The 21,154-nt window shown below is 39.5% G+C and overlaps 1 protein-coding gene across 4 annotated transcripts in view; it reads right to left on the reverse strand.

Moving 5' to 3' along the window:
• The window catches only part of bicd2l (BICD cargo adaptor 2 like), a 34,477-nt gene extending 18,125 nt beyond the window's left edge, over positions 1–16,352 (reverse strand). For 3 of the 4 annotated variants that reach the window (XM_004916717.3, XM_002935211.4, XM_018096723.2), the window contains exons 1-3: positions 16,078–16,335; positions 10,232–10,466; positions 1,508–1,720 (exon numbers count right to left, since the gene is read on the reverse strand). In XM_004916717.3, coding sequence (XP_004916774.1) covers positions 1,508–1,720; positions 10,232–10,432 — 414 coding nt within the window. In that variant the 5' untranslated portion in view covers positions 10,433–10,466; positions 16,078–16,335. Of the gene's footprint in view, positions 1–1,507; positions 1,721–10,231; positions 10,467–16,077 lie in introns of all 4 variants that reach the window. The other variant, XM_018096722.1, reaches the window with a different exon arrangement.
• Positions 16,353–21,154: the final 4,802 nt, after the last annotated feature.

The following is a 21,154-nucleotide window of genomic DNA, read 5'->3' on the forward strand; positions in this document are numbered from 1 at the left end:
CAGCTGCCGTTATTGGCTTACTTCTCCAAGTGTGTTCTATGCAACATCTCCTCTACTCAATGTTCACTGCAGGCAATTATTTTTCCCCAAGAGCAAACGGTTGTAAAGGAAAGCAATACCCTGCTCCCCAGGCACTTCATAGTCAACCAGATAAGAGTGTATAACTTAATAAAGCCCATGTCATTTCTTTCAGAGTCAGTAGAGACAACCATGGATCTAGAGGGTGTTCTCTGCAGTGAAATTATTTCCAGTAGCTCAGTTAACTGCAGTACTGTCTGTACTTGGTGAAGCTATTTTTGCAATTTCAATGGTAGTATTTTCAGTAACTATAGCATCAGAGTTAAGGTCCCCATACACTATAAGATCCGCTCGCTTGGCGATGTCGCCAAGCGAGCGGATCTTTACCCAATATCCCCACCTACGGGTGGGCGATATCGGGTAGCAAGTTGCTTTAAAAAAAAAATAATCCGATCGTTTGGCCCTGGGGCCAAACGATCGGATTACATTTGCGGCCATGGGCAGTCAGTTTGGGGACCGCATCAACAAGCTGATGTGGTCCCCGATCAGACTGGATTTTCTAACCTGGCCAATTTCAGGCCAGATATCGATCGGCCAGGCCGCTCGTTTCTGCCCATACACGGGCCGATTAGCTGCCGAATCGGTCAGCGTATGGGGGCCTTTAGATATCTCATGTAAGCTCAAACAAAAAACAAAGCAAAAAAAAAAAAAAAAAAAACACTACCATTGAAAGCAGGAGACCCTGATTTGTGTGTGTGCCAATCTGTTAGGTACCCCCCAATAAATTATAACCCTGGGGCCAGTGCTCTTTTAGGGAAACAAATGCAGTACCATCATCATATGTACCTTTCCCAGGCATCCTTCTTCAGACTTAAACTCATGCATGCGCAGTAGAATAAAATACATTTTCTTCTGCACATACGTCTAAGTCTGAACTAGAGATGCCTGGGAAAGGTTAAGTGAAATGATTCTGCTGGACTACTTTACCTGCATTTTTGGTGCATTTTATACCTAAAAATGAGCACCAGCGCAGGAAAAATAGCTGCAAAGTACAGAAAAGGACCTGCTGAGAACCTACCATACAGTTGTTTGCTCTGGAGAAAATGAATTGCTTCAGTGTGACATGGTACCACGAGTTCCACACTGGAATGTACTTGCAACCACTGAATTTTTGAGGCGATGCATGATGTTGGCAAATAAATACACTACATAAGCAATCATGCATTGTGGCTGCCCTTGCAAATGCAGTTTCCTTTCCAGAGGTAAAAAATATAGAAAATTCCATCTGTGTTCAATTACAGCCAGATAGAAGTCAGAGAATTACAATAGCCACATCTGCAAAGCACACTGAATATTCTACTCATACCCTGCACATTCAAGTCTTTGTTTCATCAAACTGTGTTTATATTTAGAGTAGAACATACAAGTCAAAGACAGTTTGTCAGTACTCCCACATTTTTGTTTATTATATTGTGTATTCCATGATTACCTTTTTTATGTTTTGTATTACCAGGTGCAGGCGTTCATTTTCTGATGTAGTATTTGTACGGAATGATTTTAGTTGTTTAAGTTCACTGTGAAGCTCATCGATCTTATCCGATAGTTTTGCTTCTCTGGAAGCAGCTTCTTTAAGTAGATTTTCTTCCCTGCTCTCTCCATCTTCAGCAGTTCGTTTGTGATTGGTTTGGGATTCAGCAAGTGCCTACCAAAAATAATAATCGGCTGAATTAATTAATAAGCGGCACTCAAAGAATATTTCTAAGAACTAAACTATGACTAAGTCAGGTTAAATACTTGCAAAACAGGTTGTCACTCCAGAACATTTCTCCAGAGTGCCAGCCTGTTTTTCAAGTATTTATCCTGGTTGGCTCCCTAAGTTGAAGGTCTGGGGTTTGAGCACCAGGATCCACCATAACAAAGGGAAGGCAATTAACTTCATATCACTATATAAATGTTTTTTAATTTTAAGGATTGTATGACAAAGTCACTCTGCCCAACAAATACCAGGCCGAAAACTTGCCATTAGACAGGGACACCCTTAGCATGTTGACATGGCCCACTAAATACAGGTCTGCTTAACCCTTTTACTGCCAGCCATTTTGGTCAAAGCGGAACTTGTATTGCCAGACAGTTTTTGAACATTTTGCACTGTTTCACTTTAGGGGCCTTTCCTCGGGGGGACTTTTAGTTTACCAAGGAAAACAATATATCGTTTTTTTCAGAACAACCTAAGCTTTCAAAATATGGTAGAATTTTTGTGTAATTCCAATTCTGTAACAAGATATAGGCTTCTAAATATCTAAAAATGCAAAAAAAATCAAATTTTCCATAATATAATCACACATACTAGAAACAAAAATTATTTTATGCACGAATATACAACTGATTTGGAAAGTCCCATGTCTCCTGAACGTGCCAATACCAAATATATATAGTTTTATGGAGATTTCTCACTTGTATAGGTCAAAAACTCCCAGCAGTACACTACCAAATTCCCAAAGCACTGCTCCAAAAAAACTGCATACTTTGGATTTCAAGGCCAAAATTCCACTAACAGAAGGTTTATCCCAGAAAATTGTACATTTTTGGAAAGAACAGATTCTGGGGAATACAGAATAGGCACAACTGTCTGTCTACTCCAAACTATCAAGTCGCAATGCTTTCCTAAAGTTATTGGTTTTTATCAAAATTTGTGATTTTTTTTAAAAATCGCTTCAAAGCTTCCAGTCTATAGTATCTTATCTCCTACAGGTCATAAAGTAACCAAATAAAACACCCTAAATATGAATGCCTGGGGTCCACTGAACAGTTTGATGCCCAATATGTATAGGTTTACCTAAGTATGTGGCATGTAGGGACCCCAATGTGAACATACCCCATATGAACTGTCATTTCTGTCATTTCAGCTTCTGCAAAATCAACACATTTACATCATTATATGTGAGATGAAGCTAGTAAAAAGTACGCTCACCCCAGAAAGTCATATATTTTTGGAAAGTACACATTCCCCCGAATCTAAAATGGGTACCCATGTCTTTCTACTCCAAAGTACCAAGCCGCACAGCTTTTCTAAAGTTAGCAATTTTGATGACATTTCCAAAAATCCCCTCAAAGCTTCCACTTTGAAGCATCTTATCTCCCACATAGCATTAGGTACCAAGACAAAACACCCTAAATATGAACCCCAGAGGTCTACTGAACAGTTTGATGCCCAATATGTATAGGTTTACCTAAGTATGTGGCATGTAGGGGCCCCAATGTGAACATACCCCCATATATACTGTCATTTCTGTCATTTCAGCTCCTGCAAAATCAACACATTTACATCCTTTATGTGGGATAATGCTACAAAAAAAGTACATTCACCCCAGAAAGCCATATATTTTTGGAAAATACACATCCCCCCGAATCTATAATGGGTAAATATTTCTTATTGCTACAAAGTACCAAGCTGTAAAGCTTTCCTAAGTTTGCAGATTTATATGACATTTCGAAAATCGCATAGAAATGTTGCAATTTGCCGCATTTATCTCTCACAATTTCTTGATAAAGATCAGATAAAGACAAATCACCCCAAAAAGGAACACCAGAGGTCTACTGAACAGTTTGATGCCCAATATGCATAGATATACCAAAGTCTGCGGTATGTACTGAACCCTAAATGAAAATAGCGCATAAGGATTTCTCGCCTGCCAGCTCAGCTTTTGCACACAGAGCCCCCTGTCAGTGTATTATGTGCCAAAACTTCCCCTAACTATACAGAGACCCCCACAAAACCATATATTTTTGGAAAGTACACATTCTGACAAATCCAACAAGGGTAAAGAGTCCTTTCTACACCAAAGTACCAAGCCGCAAAGCTTTCCTAAAGTTATCGGTTTTTATGACATTTCAGAAAATCGCCTAAAAATGTTGCAATTTGCCGCATTTATCTCACACAATTTCTTGCGTACAAAGGCAAGTCACCCCAAATAGGAACACCAGAGGCCTACTGAACAGTTTGATGCCCAATATGCATAGATATACCAAAGTCTGCGGTATGTACTGAACCCTAAATGAAAATAGCGCATAAGGATTTCTCGCCTGCCAGCTCAGCTTTTGCACACAGAGCCCCCTGTCAGTGTATTATGTGCCAAAACTTCCCCTAACTATACAGAGACCCCCACAAAACCATATATTTTTGGAAAGTACACATTCTGACAAATCCAACAAGGGTAAAGAGTCCTTTCTACACCAAAGTACCAAGCCGCAAAGCTTTCCTAAAGTTATCGGTTTTTATGACATTTCAGAAAATCGCCTAAAAATGTTGCAATTTGCCGCATTTATCTCACACAATTTCTTGCGTACAAAGGCAAGTCACCCCAAATAGGAACACCAGAGGCCTACTGAACAGTTTGATGCCCAATATACATAGATATACCAAAGTCTGCGGTATGTACTGAACCCAAAATGAAAATAGCGCATAAGGATTTCTCGCCTGCCAACTCAGCTTTTGCACACAGAGCCCCCTGTCAGTGTATTATGTGCAGTAACCCCCCCTAACTATACAGTGACCCCCAGAAAACCATATATTTTTGGAAAGTACACATTCTGATGAATTCAAAATAGGTAAAGTTATTTTTGTACACCAAAGTTACACCTGGCAAAGCTACGCTAAAAACAGATCAGGAACACTTATATAGGGATAAAATGTGATAAAACCACAAAAATTGTGCAAATCAGTGAAACAACAAAATAAGTCACATGACAGTGTAATTAGTGGCCAGAATATCTGATCCAATAGTTACGCTGTCAAAATAAACAGTGTTTAGGTAAAAGAAAATAAAAACAAAGTGGTAAAATGAAAAAAAAAAAAAAAAAAAAAAAAGCAAAACAAAAAAAACCCAAAGTGTTTGTGTATACATGTGTGTACATGTGTAAAAGTTGTGTGATAGTGTGTAAGTGTGTATATGAGTGTAAATAAGTGTATAAAAGTGTGAAAAATGAAAAAATAAAAAAAAATAAAAAAATGCTAAAATGTGTGCTGTAAGTGTGTGTAAATGTATGTAAGTGTGTATAAATGTATGTAAATGTGTGTATAAGTGTGTAAAAGTGTGTAAATGCAATAAAAAAAAAAACTCCTTACCTGTTCCTGAAGACCGATCGCCTCCTTCCTCATTTGGGCCGGCGCTGGGGGAGAGAGAGGAAGCAGGAAGCAGCAGACGCGATGCGATCGCATCTGCTGCTTCCTGGAGGGTCCTGCGAGCGATCGGCTCGCAGGACCCTGATGACAGCCCCCCTGGCACATTGCCCAGGGGGGCTGTCATTGTTAGAAGCCCTCTGCAGCGGCGGCACATGCCGCCGCTGCAGAGGGCAGCGCTTAAACGCCAACGACGTATGAGACACGTCGTTGGCGTTTAAGCCCTTTTACTGCCAGCACGTATGCCATACGTGCTTGGCAGTAAAAGAGTTAAACATATGTTAGGATCTGAGAGGTTCTATTTATATATGACCAGCTTAAGCAACACTCTTAGTCTAACAGACTAACTACAAGCTTCTTATCTATAATCTTTAGCTTTCTCCTACATGTTTGTCCTTAAGAGTATTACAATCATTTTTCTGCCACATGGATAACAATGTTCCCATAACTCCCAGGGGCCGAGCATACATTTCAAAAGGATACTAAGACAAAATTAAAAAAAAAAAAAAAAAAAAAAAAGCACATTTCCCATTTTTTCAGCCTAGGACATATATTCCCTTTTTAAAACATCACAGGTCTCCCACATACCATAAGCAACAGTTTTTCCCCCATCTCTGTGTAATTAAAATTTTATAATTCTAAGCATCTTTCTTTAAAAGAGGAAACAAATTAACCTTCATTTATAAAGGGAATTTGGATTAAAAAAGTATTTTGTAAATAGTCTTTTTTTGAATCCCCCCCACTTAGTGAAGGATTAATTTATGGAATATTCAGTGCTTTCTTGGTCAGGTTAATAGTAAATTATGGTGTTACAGTCAAAGTGTCAAGCTGTGTCTAAAAAAAAAAAAAAAAAAAAAGACCACCAGTTGGAGAAACGAAAAGTGCACTCAGCAGTGAAATGTTACCAGAGTAAGGAACAGGCAGTTCCCAAGATATTTTAAGTGTAACCAAGTGAAGGAACAGATGGAACATGCAGCTGAAGTGCTAAGTTTTAGAAATTCAAGGAGATACAGAAACTTAAGAAAAGTTCAAGACGACCTTGACTATCCAAAAAAGGAAAAAAGGTTTAAAGGGTTAGATCACCTTCTAGTTGCCTTTTAATATGTTACAGAGTGGCCTGTTCCGAGCAAATTTAAATTGGTCTTCACAAATTATATTATATTACATTCTTTGCCTTCATCTTCCAGATTGAAATTTAAGTCTGGTTGCTGTAAGGCTACACCTTATATTATTTTTGTTGGAACTTCAAATTAAGCTCTGCTAAATAAAGGAATATCATGGCTTATACCATACTAAAAAGTTTATTTCTACCCCTGTACTAATTCAGTGGAACCAAACCTAGTGTTCAGAAACGTTCGGAACCTAGGGATTCTAGCTGCTCTCAAAGCAGCAATAACAAATCCTACAGAAGCTAGTAGGTTTATCACACTGTGCTTCAATGGACCAACCAGACTACAGCCACACAAGCCCAACAATAAACAGTTTTATGTCACAAGTACCAATAAATCTCTTCCAGATGCTTTTAAAAGTACTTGCCATGTCACAGTGAAATGAAAAAAAGTTCATTCATATGTAGGTTTTGCTATTGCTCTGTTATTTCAGCTTTTGAAAATAATACATAACCAAATATTTTAACCACTTTTAAATGTAAAAGAATGTATTAAAAATTTGATTATCCCATAACCTTTGCTTTGTCTTTGCCATTGCGAGCTCTCATTTTATATGCTGTAGTTTAAAATACTGCTGTGCTTAATTATGAATTACTAGTGCTATCTATTAAGGTTTGCAGACACATTACATTTGATAATATGCATATTTTACAACCATTTAATAGCTGTCAGTACAATGCAGATACATTAGCCAAGTCAACAAAGAGCCTTATGCACACTACAGATATTTGCCACTCTAATTTTAGAATAGCAGGATGTGGCTTTTGAGCTTCTCAGCAGTCAATTTTCATTTTTATTATGCAAATGCTTATTGAAAACCAACAAATGTTGCAAATGAAACATTTATCCTGGGCCTCCGGTCTCCTCTCTAACTACCTCCCATAGCCTTCTTAAGTGGATCTCACACTGCACCCCCCAGATATTCACAATATCTCCTTTGCCACTCTCCAACTATCATTCAATCTTATTCTTACTTTCTCATGTCTCCTGCTTCTGTCAAGAGTATTTAGGAGAAAACTATACCCTGCTATACTTTCATCCCTGGCATCAACACTCAATATTTCACTCTTCTCTAACCCTGATTATCTTGTCCACAAATACAACACTGCTCTGACTTCCTCCCTGGATCTTTATCCTCCTCTACTCCCACAACAACAAGGAGCTTCTAATCCCAGACCCTGATTAAACACCACCACTTGCCTGCTTCACTCCTGCACTCTCTCATCTGCATGACCTCACACACTTTTTGACAAGTTACTACACGTTTCTCCTTTCTTGCTTCGAAAATGCTCACTTTCAGGCTAAATAATCATCTTTCTCTTAACCGATTAACATGCATAAAACTAACCCACACCACCTTCTCGCTGGTCAGGTCACTGCTCAAACCCCCGACTGTAGCACAATCACTTCCTGTTCTCTAACCCAAACAATTTGCAAACCACTTCCAATCTAAAGTCAACCTGATCTGCAGCTAAAGCATTACCACTCACGCAAGTCTCTTTGTATAACTTTCTCCCCATTAGTACAAAGCTTATTAGAGCATCCACTGACTCCTTCCCAGCCACAACCTGCTCTCTTGATCCCATTCCATCACGCCAGAGTTGTGAAGTCGGAGTCAGCAAAAATGTACTGACTTTTAGTCGGGTTTCCACACAGGTCACTCTATGGAATCGGCTCAAACAAAGGTCATCAAGAAGATCAATGCTACTAAGAACCAGGGACACTATTCCAAACTCATCCTCCTGGATCTCTATGCAATACAGCTGACCATTGTCTTCTTTAAAACATCTCCAAACATTTGGTATCAGTGATTCTGCTTTAACGTGGCTGGCATCCTATCTCTCCATGCACACTTTCAGTGTAACAGTTTCTCACAATACCTCTCCACCTGTTGATTTATCTGTTGGGGTGACCCAAGGGTCTGTCCTAGGGCCACTCTCTTTACATTCTCTCTATTGGTGACCCCAAAACAGCTTTTGGCTTCTCCAATCCCATTTATGCAGATGACACAGATTTTCCTTTTCTGCCCTGATCTAACCCCTGCTATTCAGGCAAAAATTACAACTGCTGCGTCTTGGATGGCTGCTCGCCACCTTAAGCTTAACATGTGCAAGACTAAACTGCTTATATTACCACCAAAACCAGGCCCCCTCCCTTTGTGTAACATTACAGTTGAAAAGGTCACCCTACATCCATTCCCCCCAAGGCAGGCACATGGGTGCTTCTCACATTCTCATTCCACATTGCATCCCTCACTAGTACATGCGGCTTTCTAACACTGCAAATATATGCCCCTTCCTCTGCCTCTTCATTACTAAAACACAGGTCCAGGCTCTCCTACTCTCCATGTTAAACAAATGTAAAATATTACTAACTGGTCTCCCTGAATCACATCTCCACCCACTGAAGGGGCACATTAAATACAAAATTCTTATCCTGTCTTTTAGAACCCTCCATTCTTCCGTTCTCTACATAATCATCTCTCATCAACCCATATACTCCCTTCCGGCCTTGCACTCAGCTCAGGACAATCTACTGACCGTACAGGTCATGCATAAAACCTTTATCATTGATTGCGCCCTGCCTTTATAATGCTCTACCATCTTGCATCAGAAAAGCTCCCACACATTAACACTTTTCCTTAAGCTTTTTAAAAACCAACCATCTAGATCAGTGCTGTCCAACTGGCGGCCCGCCTCTGTGTGGCCCCCCACCTGTCTGGCTGCTTTGATGGCTTACTCTTGTGTAAGCTTTAAATGGTAACAGTACTGTGATTAACTGCCCCCCCTGCATGGTTCTCACCTCAGATTCAGGCTGTAATCAGGCTGTATTGTTTAAATATGTGTTGTTCACACCTTTTAATCTCTGCATTGTTCACCCCCTGCAGTGTTCACACCTCAGGCTCAGGCTGTAATCATCCCCATTGTTCCCCTGTTCACACCTCAGGAGCAGTAGAAACCCACAAATAATCCCTGCATACTACAAAAAGAACATATACTGAGGTGGTACTGCAATTAAAAAGTTTTTTTAATATATAGTTATTGTGCAGACTGTAGGAGCAGTGCCAGCATTGTGTCACTGTAGGCTGCCTGTGTGTGCCATACACACAGGCAGCATAGGGCAAGCAAAGTATGGCACACACAGGCAGGGTAGGGAAGGCAGAGTATGGCACACACAGGCCAAGTTTGGCACAAACCAGCCGAGAATGGCACACACAGTGAAAGTATGGCACACGCAGGCAGGGTAGGGAAGGCAGAGTATGGCACACACAGGCCAAGTTTGGCACAAACCAGCCAAGAATGGCACACACAGTGAAAGTATGGCACACGCAGGCAGGGTAGGGAAGGCTGAGTATGGCACACACCGCAGGGTAGGGCGGCAGAGTATGGCAGGTTTTTGCTGTACTACAACCATTAATATGGGTATGGTGATGTGATAACATGGGTGTGGTTTTAAGTGGGTGCGGTTTCAAAAAGGGGAGTGGTCAAAACTGGCTTCCATTATCGGCCCTCCACCACGTAGGTCAGAAAAATTCCGGCCCTCAGTACAACAGAAGTTGGACAGCACTGATCTAGATGAAGCACTTTGTTAGCCTTCCCCTGCAGCAACACGCCTTATCCTGTGCGCTTGTTCCCCGCCCCCCCCCCCCCTTTTGTTTCTGTTTGTTCTCCTGTTCCTAATAGATTGTAAACTATTTGGAGCAGGGACCCAATCCAAACTGTGTATTGTAGTCTCTTAGCACTTAAGCATTGGATTTATCTGTTGTTACTGTATAACTTACCCCCGTTTGTGTTCACACCTTGCACTGCATACAACTGCGGTGCTATATAAAAACATACAATACATACATCTGGGATTCATTTACCTCTTTCATCTGCTTGAGTTCTAGCTTCAGCAGCTCGCATTCTGAATCCAGATCAGAATTCTTTCGTTTTAGTTCTGAATTCTCCTCCAACACTGCCAGACCATACTGAGCAGCCTGTAACTTGTCTGCTGTTGTCTCTTGTAGCTCAGCGGACAAACGATCCAACTCTGCACGGAGAATTACAATTTCCTCTTCAGCCATGATGGTTTGATGAATACAGAAACGCTCTTTGGATCTATCAGAAACAAGATGTTTACAAATACTTGGAATTATGCACATAAAATAAATAATGTTTACACTGTCGCAATGTGACCGTAATTAAAATGTATACATAAACATTAGAAACAAGATCTATAATACATAGTATGATCACTGTTGATTCAGTTGCTCCAGGATGGGGTATTAAGTAGTGTCAGCTTAGATACTTACAAATGAACCCAGCCCACTAAACATTCCCATGACAATAGGAGGAAGTTACAGTTACTCATCAACCATTACATAGAAGCAGAAAGTGACAATTTTGTACACATTAATTTAATTCTGGCCACAAAGAGGAATAGAGACATATACCAAAAATTGTAATTTATCAGTGGCTGTCCATGATGTCTTTTGTTGAGCTTGTACAAGAGACAATAGCTAACTGCACATGTATTCACGGTCAAAGCAGAAGATACTAAAATGTCCCCATCTGTACTTAGAAAATGTAATCTGCAATCCACAAAATGAGAGCCAGACCTTTTATTGTGATGGGAGGACCAGTTGCAAATGGCTGGTTCTGGAATATGCAGGGCAACTCTGACACAATGCATTTCTTTCAAAGAGCCATTAAAGTAAGCTTGTGTCTGTTTGTGTCAGCCTGAAATAGCTGCCATTCAGTGAATGGAACAGTGTATAGTCTCTCTCAATAGCAGTCTGTAAAACCGGTTATTTTGATTAAATAAATAAAAAGTTGTAAGTAATAATTGCTATCAGTCTATAGCATATTCTTTTGTTAACACCACATGTCTTGCACAGTTGATTTAACATGGGCTGGTGAATCATAGGACCTATTAGTATAAAAATGAAAACAAACACAAACAAAAAAAAAAATAAAAAAATAAAAAAAACTGATTATACAACTTGTTTTAAAATCAAATATGAGAAAAAGGAGGGGGCAAGTGGCAGCCTTGCATTAGACACTGCTTGCTATTATAACTGCATGAAAAATTTAGTGTGCGGTTACAAAAATGTTGGCACAATGTCAGTCTGCTGGCGCGAATGACTAATTAAATTTTATATGAACAAATAGTTGGCAGAAGCTCTGACCTGAAATGCATACCCCAGCAGGCATAGCATAACCGTCCATCATGATTTAAAGCTCACACATTTTAAAGAGGTGAAGAAGCAATAAACAAGCATGACTAAAATATCAGTAGGATGTGAAAGAGATTAAATAACGATATCCTTGTAAATGAAAAAGGACTATATAAATAATGTAATAAAATGTACAGTGTAATGATAGTTAGCCATAGTGTCCACAACAAACAAACAAACCACGGATTCTTGCAGCTAAAGGTGGCCATACGCGGGCCAATTGTAGCTGCCGGTAGGGCCGGGTAGGGGCAGGAACGAGGGGCATGCCCGACCGATATCTGGCCTGAAATTGGAAAGATATCAATCAGGCCGGTTAAAAGATTAAGTCTTTAAGCGAGGCTGCCAAGCGAGCAAATCTTGTCCCGATATCCCCACCTACGGGTGGGCGATATCGGGGAAAATTAGCCTACATTTTCCCCCGATATCAACCACCCATAGGTGGGGATATCCGCCAAGCGAGTGGATCTTCACGTGAATGGGCACCTTAAACACTGGCCAAGATTCAACCACTGTGGACTCTCAGCCTGCATTAATCCAATAGCCCGAGAATCTGCCCTGTGTGGCATTGGCCTAAAGATAGTCAGATCCGCCACTAACCTTCAGCGCTGAAAAAGGCAGATAAGGAGGTAGAAACAATAGGATTTCTACATCCTTCTGCCGATTCAGCGCTGAAGGCAGATTTTGGTCAGGCGCCTTCTATGGGGCCCAATCAAAATCTTTTAACTGGCCCGATCGGTGAGTGGACCGATATCAGCTGCTTCCTGCGTTATGGGTCGACTCGCCGACGTGCCATACACGCACCGAATATCTGTATTCATGTACAGGTATGGAACCGGTTATCCAGAATGCTCGGGACCTGGGGTTTTCCGGATTAGGGATCTTTCCCTAATTGGGATCTCCATAACATCTGTTAAAAAACATTTAAATATTGAATAAACCCAATAGGCTTGTTTTGCCTCCAATAAGGATTAATTATATCTTAGTTAAGATCAAGTGCAAGGTTCTGTTTTATTATTACAGAGAAAAAGGAAACCATTTTTAAAATTAGAATTATTTGCTTATTATGGTGGCTATAAGAGACAGCCTTTCCATAATTCGGAACTTTGTGGATAACGGGTTTCCGGATAAGGGATCCCATACCTGTACAAAAGAACCAGGCTGTTTTCCCTTCCCAAAGTGGAACTGCTTTGGTTTTTTCACATAAAGAGTGATGTTTTTAACACTTTGCTTGCTCCACAGTGTGCCAATACTGAAAACAGTGGTTTGCCTGTTGAAGACCACGAGTGTGGATTCCGTAGGCAACAGTAATAAAGTTATTTATTGTGCAAATTAAAGGCACTCTCTCTGTCAGCACATATTGTATACAGGGAAAGGAAATCCTTGCAAAACCTTTACCCCACACAATGTTGTCACTGTAAATCTCACACCCATGGAAAAAAGTCTTCTCTTTGTACATATTAAGCTGGATTTTGCTATGCTACTGACTATCCCTGCATGTGATTGCCATGTGAGATACAGAACTACCCATTTTACACAGAAACTACAGAGCTTCGCCATGCTGGCTGATAGTTCCCATCCCTGTAGAAGTGACAGCTACCAATAGTCTATTTTAGGTTTGCTTATAGAGAACCACTATTGCGGCACTCACCAGCACACTGAATCACACACAGTCAGTCATTTGACTTGTGATGATTGTTTACATGTGCAAATGTAATTACTGGAAGAATGGATTTATTAAGGATGTGCCTTATTTTAAGCTGAGTATCATCTAAACATAGGACACGCCAAAAAGTTCAAATAAGGCAATTTGATCAGACATCGCTGGTCTGTTCGGTCAGCAAAATATAGTACAGGAGACAGTCCAGAATGTTGACTTTATGACAAGCAAATATATTAGTGCTAAAGAAAGACACATTGATACTCTAATATCAGTACTGATAACCCACTGTTTGAAGTCAGCTGGCACTGGCATTTTATGGTCCCATTAACTTAATGGCTGCAACAACTTTTTAACAGTGTTACTTACGTGCATATGGCACACTTTTCCGGCTTTCAATTAGCAATCAACTCTGTCATCTTTACACCGCTTTAAGGTTTTGAGAACTTCAAGTATTTTATTTTCCCTGCACTCACTTGTATGGTATATGGGTAGATACAGGCCAATAAACACAGCAGATCCCAACAGTTAATAAAAGTGTTACATACAGCTGCGGGGTAGTTTAGATTATCTGAGACAATATACCGCTAGTCTTCATTTTGGCAACAAGGTGGTTACTAGTTAAGCAACCTTATGGCCATATACACAAAAATATAGCCCTACAGCATAACCAGATACTGCTCCCTACAAATGGAAGCATCCTTCCACCTCCTGAGGTGACACAGGGTGATGCCTTAGTTCAACAGTATCTTACATAAAGAAAACGACCTGACCTGTAAAGCCTCATTTACTCTGTGCACTCACTTTAGGAGAGAACTTAATGGGCTCTCACTTATGCATCCCGAAGAACTGCCTTTTTGGTAGTATTAGTGCACTAAAATTGAGTAGGGGCTAAAGTTTCTACTCTACAGAAGTGTTTAAGCGCAGTAATAGAAGTTGAGGAGCGAGTGGAGGCATAACAAATCCAGCATCTATTCTGAATGCACCCAAGAAAACAAAAATATGTATTTATGATTCAAATGGCGCCTATTGGGGGCAAAAGAGACTGCACTCCAATTGCGGGAAACAATACTATTTTTTTCCTTTTTAAAAATGCCCCCTGCAAGCACTGCGTCACCGCACCGGTAGGGAGATCCTGGTGGGGGCAGCCATGTTTCCTCACATCCATGTATGCTTATTATGCACATGTGAGTGATGTGACACACATTTGCATAATTGGAAATCTGGGACACTAGCTTAATTTGCAAACATGTCCCAGAATGCCCCGAACCACACCATGGAGCTCCTTCCCAGTGAGGGCAGCACAGATCTGTCAGGAAGCAATTTTTCCAAAAAATAGTAATCTTTCCCCTAACCAAACAGCCCACAGTTCTGGTAGGGGAAATAATTTGGCCCAGACAGGTGAGCAAAAAGACTTCCATATCAACACCAGAGATTCTGCAATATGTGGCAGAAAACAATTGTTAGTATGTAGTTCCCCCTATAAAAAGAACATTTAGCACAGACAACTGGACTGTATGACAGTTTGGTGTTTACTTTGTATTTGTTTTAGCTCCCATCATACTTTTTCAGCAACTGTATCCCAGTTGGAAAGTAGGCAACCAACCTAGGCATAGTTACAAGATGGAATAGGTGTCTCTTTACAAATGAAATTTTTTCTTAATATGCTCATCTGGTTCCATTACAACATTCTGAGTACAGGTATGGGATCTCTTATCCGGAAACCAGTTATGCAGAAAGCTCCAAATTACGGAAAGCCCGTCTCCCATAGCCTCCATTTTAATCAAATAATTCAGAATTTTAAAACGGATTTTCTTTTTCTCTGTAATAATAAAACAGCACCTTGTACTTGATCCCAACTAAGATATAATTACCCCTTATTGGGGGCAGAACAGCCCTATTGGGTTTATTTAATGGTTAAATGATTCCCTTTTCTCTGTAATAATAAAACAGTACCTGTACTTGATCCCAACTAAGATATAATTACCCCTTATTGGGGGGCAGAACAGTCCTATTGGGTTTATTTAATGGTTAAATGATTCCCTTTTCCCTGTAATAATAAAACAGTACCTGTACTTGATCCCAACTAAGATATAATTACCCCTTATTGGGGGCAGAACAGCCCTATTGGGTTTATTTCATGGTTAAATGATTCCCTTTTCTCTGTAATAATAAAACAGTGCCTTGTAATTGATCCCAACTAAGACATAAATAAGCCTTATTGGAGGCAAAACAAGCCTGTAGGGTTTAATTATTGTTGTATAGATTTTAGTAGACTTAAGGTATGGAGATCCAAATTACGGAAAGACCCCTTATTCGGAATACACTTGGTCCCGAGCATTCTGGATAACGGGTCCCATACCTGTATATATAACTACAGCTCCCATCATCCTCAGCTCTTCTTATGATCACAACATGTACATCCCTATAGTAATACTGAATGATAAGGGGAACTATGGGCACTGTATAGAACACAGCAGGTTGTTTATGTAACAATTCCCATCATCCTCTTATAGACAGGGGCTTTACCTGAACTGGCAGGCACAAGATTATCAGGGCATAGATATAGGCTTATCTATTAAATGGGAGCACTACAGTTCCCATCATGCTCTGCTAGACAGGTGTTGTTGAAGGATGTCTCACCCTATCAGTATTTAGCCAGACAAATTATGTAACAGAATCAAACATTTAACTTCCTGACTTGACTTTGTACTCGGACCGAAGTCATTAAACAATAAGAAACAGTATTTAAACCCAATAGTACAAATGAGAAGAACTTTCCGTGTTAGAATGAAACTTTACATAACCCACCCCCATGTTATTGGTTTGTTCTTACTTGGCCGTGCTCTTTAATGTGTCTTCGGCTTAAGGCGCCATCGCCAACCCGGTACCTTCCTGTATGTGGGGGCCGGAAACGGGGGGGGGGCTATTAAGTTACTGTAGGTAGAGCACCTCTGACAGACCAGGTGGCGGCCTGTATGCACTACCGGCGTAGCTAAAGAAAGGGGGGGAGACAAGCCGTTACTCGGAAAAAAAATTAAAACCTCCCACCAGGCAGCTTAGCTTCTTAACAAAAAATGAATATAGAGTACCTGGCGAAGCTATTGGATACAGGCCCAATCAGTCATACCTTTAAGCCCCGCCTGTGCGAGCACCGCGCCGCTGATTGGTTCGCAAACCAGCGAATGGGCGGCAACTGACCTGGAGTTTCACTGTTCTTTTATTGGGCGGGAATGCTTTCCTCTCAAAGAACAAATACCATTGGTCAATTCGTGTGTGAGGAGTCGTGGCGTTCTAATGCTAGTAGTTTTCCCACCTAAAATCTGAATGTAACAGCCGTATTAAAACCTCCAGATAAAAAAATATCACGTTAGACCGAAGAGGAAAACAATATTTCTTTTATTGTTGAGAGTCTGAAAATCTTGATGCAATCGAGCTACGTAGTAGTTTACGTTTAGAAGTTACACAGTCAAGTTAAACCATTTGCGCCAAAACATCCTGCTTCATTACATGCATTGTAGGAAGGCAAACACCTTTCTGTGCAGTCAATTCAGTGATATTGGATATATTTTACTGCCCTTGCTGCCAAATGATGTCTAATTCCATCCTGAGCAGATCAGAGCTATTTTATTTGTTATTATTTCTGAATGATTTGCTTTCCTCTTTTGACCCTTTTTAGCTTTCAAATTTAGGTCACCGAAAAAATTATTGCTCTTTGAAGCTAGAATTTCATTTTTATATTTTATTGCTTACCTTTCTATTCAGACCCACTGCCATTCATATTCCAGTTTCTCATTCAAACCCCTGCCTGGTTGCTACAGTTATTTTGAAGTTGCTTAATATAAATATAAATAATTAAAAAATCACAAACAATAAAAAAGAAAGCCAATTGCAAACAGTTTCAGAATAGCACACTCTACAGCAAGGGTCCCCAACCTTTCTTACTTGGGAGCCACAGTCAAATATAAAAAGACTTGGAGAGCAACACAAGCACCATAAAAGCTCATGGAGGAGCCAAGTAAGGGCTACGATTGGCTATTAGGCAGCCTCTATGCACAAAATCAGCTTACAGGAGGCTTTATTAGGTAGGAAATCTTGTTTTTATTCAACCAAAACTTGCCTCCAAGTCAGGAATTCAAAAATAACTACAGGTATGGGATCCCTTATCTGGAAACCCGTTATCCAGAAAGTTCCAAATTACGGAAAGGCCATCTCCCTTAGACTCCATTATAAGCAAATAATTCTAATTTTTAAAAAAGATTTCCTTTTTCTCTGTAATAATAAAACAGGGGCCAAATATCTGCTCTACGCTCAAAAAAACTTATTGTTGCGAATGCAGCCAGAGCCACTTTATCGACCTGTGTGCAGGCCCACTAAGAGGAATTCGGCACAAAACTGCTCACGTATGCAGGACGATAATCTGTCCCTATACTTCAGAATCTGAATGTTGTGCCTGCCGTTGGCTGCATATCTAAGAAAACAGCACTACTTTTGGGGAAATGTCACAAAGCGGTGTTTTGTCACAAAACACCCAAAAATACCCTTCCATAGCACATCATTGTAACTGACACATGCATTTCAGTAAAAGTGTGTTGTTATGCGAAAATGCTGCAGTCAACAAAGGCGTTCTACAGAAATGAATTGCGACTCAACCACTCGGTGGGTTTTTACCCTAAAAGTGGTAGATATCAGCACTCAATAGTAAAAAATCCAAGTCCGGCTTGGGTCTTTTCCAGTTACATGGGAGTAGGAGAAACAATAGGTTACCTGAAAGCAGTTCTAATGTGTAGTGCTGGCTCCTTCTGAAAGCTCAGACTCAGGCACAATGCACTGAGATGGCACCTACACACCAATATTACTACTAAAAAAATAGTTTGTTAGTTCAAGAATAACATTTTAAATGGCAGAGTAAATTATTTGCTATGTACAGTGTAATTTAGAAAAAAAATTACACTATAGAAACTATCACAGAATCCCCTTAAACTTTCTAAAGCTGCCAATATCTCAGAAACCAATAAACATTATTTTTGATCCCCTTTAAACAAAGAGCCCTGACTCTTTTAATCACACCAGAGAAAACCCTGTACTTTCTCTGTATTACAGTGTAGTACTTAATTCACCCTTCTTTCATTACTAGGGACATCTGACTAGTTTCTGTTTTCTATTCTTGGTGCTTGCTGTTTTATTCTCCTGTTCCAGTGTGATGAGTTTTCAGGAGGATTTACATTCTGTTCTTTCTGATAATTCAACTCCTCCAACAATCTATCAGTTACTTTGGGTTTTCATGCTTAGTCATGTTAAGCAGTTGTTCTGCGTGAAGTGAAGGTTTTTTGTGATGATGTGTTTATTATAATTTCACCTATAGCACGTATTTAAGCAGAATCTAGCATCAGATTTTGACATTAATTTTAAATTATATGTATTTATGATTGCATTTATATTTTATGTTCACTATTCAAATACTACTTACTGTAAAAAAACATTCAGAATTTAGGATTTTAGAAACCGTCACAGACCTCTTCTGTTTGGCCTTTTCCAAAAATGAGGGCAAGCAAGTACAGAGCAAAATCTACAATACTGTAAATTATTTTTTGCTCCCCCCTGTCAGCGGCCTATCCTGCCTACCCCTTGTTCCGGCTGTGCACTAAAAAAACAGATGCCCCTGGTAGACAGTCACCATTGAACTATTGCATTGTACAAGTCTGCCATTTAGGATACAGAATTGTGTAGATTTAAGCCCTGTAATATACTACATAACACAGATGCATGCGTTAGGAAACATCCTTTCTTTTTAAGTTTACCACCCCATTAGGTTTTCAACCTAAACTACGTGTACTGTGAAACGTTATTGTACCATAAGTGTGCTGAACTATATTGTTATAAATTTCAATAAAAATCAAAATTTACAAGAAAGAGCAATCTGTTTTTTTTTTTCCCAAATCTTTCTTTATTGGTTTTATTAAACACAGAGGGGGCGGATACAGATGGCAAGAGAGTGGGGTGGGGGGGTAAGCATTTATACCGTTGTATACAGCGTATTTCAAATTTTGCAGCAAAGGATTTCCAGCGAGATATTACTGTACAACAATTTAGTGACATTTGTACAACAATTACACCGTGTATAGTTGGTTTCATAGAGTGATATTCTTAGCTAGTATTAACCTTGTACCTTAAGTAATTCTATCCAAGTGGACCTGTGGACCTGTAAAGAGGTATACTATTATGTAACAGCAAGTGATTTCCTCTTGTCTCTACTACTAGATTGATCCATTCAGTTACCGGGGGGGGGGGTTGGCTGTTTTTTTAGGTGATCAATCTGGTCTTGATGTGTTGTTTATTTACTGTGTTAAGGGTTTGATAAAGAGTGGTATATCCATGTATTTATATTGTAAATTCATTTTTTAACTTAACTTTATAAAAGGTAATTATTTGGCACCATTTCAATCAGAGAAAACAATAATCCTACTCATGCTCTGGTCCAATATGCCCATATATATATATATTCAGTATCCGCACATCACAGGGCTTATAAGTGAACACTTTATGTGGAGGCTGACGTTTCGGCCTACACAAAGGCCTTTTTCAAAGTTTGACAAATTGGGTCCGGACTGCACCCAGGCCATCAGATAGAGGAATTAACCGTGAGTGCCTGCTACCATTGACTGTATATATTGACTGTATTGTAAAACTCCTGTTTGTTACAACATAAATACATGTTGATGAGTCATTATATTATACATAAAATAAAACTTTTAAAACTCCAAGCAGGAGCCAAAATGTTCTACAGTGTATAGTGGAACACTGGAATTCAGATCACCTTTATGGTGTATATTATACCTTTTAATTCTTCGCACCCATGGCATGCTTTATACTTAAATTTACAGTGTGAAGAAAACATAACTTATTATGTAGTCACTAAAGTTACCCCCTGATTTCCAAATCTAAATCATGACAATTCCACTTGCACACTTGCAATACTGTACTATGCCCTTGCAAATACTTCATTAGTCCTATTTTAATAACATTTTTTTAAGCCAAAATTCCTGAGCTATGTGAAAACCTATCCTGTACCAAGTGATAGGCTGCAGATTGAAGCAGATGATTTGAATATGGCTGGGTACTTGGAACAGTTTGTTCTTAATTGTGTTTCTTAGTATGATGAAAACATAGCTTTGAGTTTGAGGTCACCTCTTTGGTAAGGCGGAGACTTCTTTGGTAAAAAGGAGTTTATCATGCTTTGAACTACTCTATAAAAGCCATGACTTTGCTGGTAGCCTAGCTCTCCATAATCATTTCTGCTACTGACTGCTTTAAAGCACATCTAGAGGATCCAGTATATATTTACAGAATTTCTCATTTGATTCTTGAATAGATCGTGTCCATAACTTTGGCAAGGGATTCCTGAGTTACCCAAGAAGCCTCGGGTAATATCTATGAATTGCATTTTCCAGAGCACAACTTTTTACACAATTTTTATTTGGTACTTTTCAGATACTAGGACACACAATGTGGGTTTCTAAAATAATGCAATGAATCCAAAATTTAATTCAGGGTTTTCCGTTGTTATCAAGTTTTGGATTTACATCACTTGAAGCTTGTAGCTTATTTTGCTGGACATCTGAAGACAACACCTTTTTGTTCACAAGAGATGATCTAAACATTGGACAACCATGCTCATTTTTTTAAAATGAAAAATTAGAATCTGAAACTTTTATGATGGATTTAGTAACTGCTTAAATCTTCATTACTCTTATTAATACTCAAGAATTCAGAAAATTAGCACAAGCACAATAATATCTCAGCACACTTGTTAAAATGCCATCTTGGACCACTATACATGCTTAGTTAATTTACACTTATGGGGCCCAGTATAGGATATATTTGCAACCTCCTTTTCTAATACTGTATTGTTT

The sequence above is a fragment of the Xenopus tropicalis genome, chromosome 8 (genome assembly GCF_000004195.4).
Source record: "Xenopus tropicalis strain Nigerian chromosome 8, UCB_Xtro_10.0, whole genome shotgun sequence".
NCBI classification, from domain to species: domain Eukaryota; kingdom Metazoa; phylum Chordata; class Amphibia; order Anura; family Pipidae; genus Xenopus; species Xenopus tropicalis.